This window comes from Portunus trituberculatus, chromosome 42 (assembly GCF_017591435.1).
Source record: "Portunus trituberculatus isolate SZX2019 chromosome 42, ASM1759143v1, whole genome shotgun sequence".
Lineage (NCBI taxonomy): Eukaryota > Metazoa > Arthropoda > Malacostraca > Decapoda > Portunidae > Portunus > Portunus trituberculatus.
Window position 1 is genome coordinate 30,958,460 of NC_059296.1, and position 1,925 is coordinate 30,960,384.

General features: G+C 49.2%; 1 protein-coding gene across 1 annotated transcript; it reads left to right on the forward strand.

Moving 5' to 3' along the window:
- The first annotated feature begins 330 nt into the window (after nt 1–330).
- Nucleotides 331–1,104, forward strand: LOC123517405. The gene has a single exon (XM_045277418.1). It carries the CDS (start codon nt 331–333, stop codon nt 1,102–1,104), a length of 774 nt encoding a protein of 257 aa, XP_045133353.1.
- Nucleotides 1,105–1,925: the final 821 nt, after the last annotated feature.

Consider the following 1,925-nt stretch of genomic DNA (forward strand, 5'->3'; position numbering starts at 1 on the left):
ATATATATATGTGTGTGTGTGTGTGTGTGTGTGTGTGTGTGTGTGTGTGTGTGTGTGTGTGTGTGTGTGTGAGAGAGAGAGAGAGAGAGAGAGAGAGAGAGAGAGAGAGAGAGAGAGAGAGAGAGAGAGAGAGAGAGAGAGAGAGAGAGAGAGAGAGAGAGAGAGAGAGAGAGAGAGAGAGAGAGAGAGAGAGAGAGAGAGAGAGAGAGAGAGAGAGAGAGAGAGAGGGGGGGGAGCAGGCAGCAGTACAGACTGCCAACGCACTACTCTCCGACATCATGGCCTGGGGCGACCGGTGGCAAGTCAAGTTTGCCCCCGAAAAGACAGGCCATGGTGATATCCCGCTCTCATGAGGACGCGCGTCGGTTGCGTGGAAGGCTGAGGATGGGCGACAACAGCATCTCTCTACAGGACAATGTGAACATCCTTGGTGTGGAGGTGGACTCAAGGCTGCTCTTCGACCGTCACCTCGTAGATGTAGCTCAAAAAGCGTCGCAGAATGTGACATTGTTGCGCCGTCTGAGACACCTCCTTGACGCCGATGGGCTCCTGACCCTGTACAAGGCTCAGGTCAGGCCCATCATGGAGTACGCGCCGCTCACGTGGATGTCCAGCGCTCGAAGCCACCTCACCCTGCTAGATAAAGTGCAGAGGAGGGCAGAGCGCCTTATCAGTAACGCCAGACAGCAGCACCTTCCACGACAACCGTGGCGGCAGCGACAACAACAACAGCAGCAGCAACAGCAGAGACAGGAGGACAGGCAGGTGCTGAGGGACACACTGGATCACCGCCGGAAAGTGGCGGCGCTGACAGTGCTGCATAAAGCGCAGATCCAGAATGTTCCTCACCTAGCGGACCTGAGAGCTACCTGGAGGAGATCTGAGCGAAATACGAGAACGGTATTGAGCAACGACCTCCTCCTTGAGGCACCAAGGTCTCGCTCCAGCACCCACAAACGGGCCTTCTCTTCCGCCACTGTAGTGTGGTGGAATGCTTTCACTGCTGTGGTGGACGTGCGACGTCTGTCCACACAGCAGATGAAGGAGACCACACACAGATGGTTACACACCCAGCCTCATTATAATGTACAGTACATGCTTTAAGATAGTTGCAAAAGGCAAATGTAACTTTAGCAAAGAACTAAAATAATGTACACAACTCATATATGAATGATAGTTTAAATAGAGAGAGAGAGAGAGAGAGAGAGAGAGAGAGAGAGAGAGAGAGAGAGAGAGAGAGAGAGAGAGAGAGAGAGAGAGAGAGAGAGAGAGAGAGAGAGAGAGAGAGAGAGAGAGAGAGATTTTCCTCGGGCAAACTTGATAAACAAAGCTAATGCTGCAGTCATACAATCCAGTGCTCGTGTTGCCCCGGGCTACTCCAGACTCCCCACAACATTGTGATGCAAACATGAGCAACTGACATCGATTTTTCCTCCACTCGCATGGCTTCACTCTGACGCAATCCACGCTTACAACAAATACTCCTTGGTGTATTCGTATTCAAATGACCAGTTGAGGTGAATGCTGTGTGTAAGTGTTTACTGATACAAATATACACCACACAAGTTCACCGACAAGGACGTGGTAAGTCTGCGCTCCGTGCATCTCCCTCAAGCCTCCTTACACTGAAGGAGGCTTTTGTTCCGCAGCGTGATGAGAAAGGCTGATACTGATGATAATGATGGTATATTTTTAATAGGCTGGTGGCGTTCTGTCTCATTGATTGTTCCCAAAGCTTCAAAATAAGACTGTACAAATATGAAGAGAGGCAACTGTATACCGCGCACTTGTATTAGAAATGAATATGGAATTGAACTCCAACAATAATGCTGGATTAGGTAAATATTCGCCTTATAATATATGAAAAATCCATTTATAACAACAAGCAATACGAACTACATTGGTATCATGATACAGCGAATCTA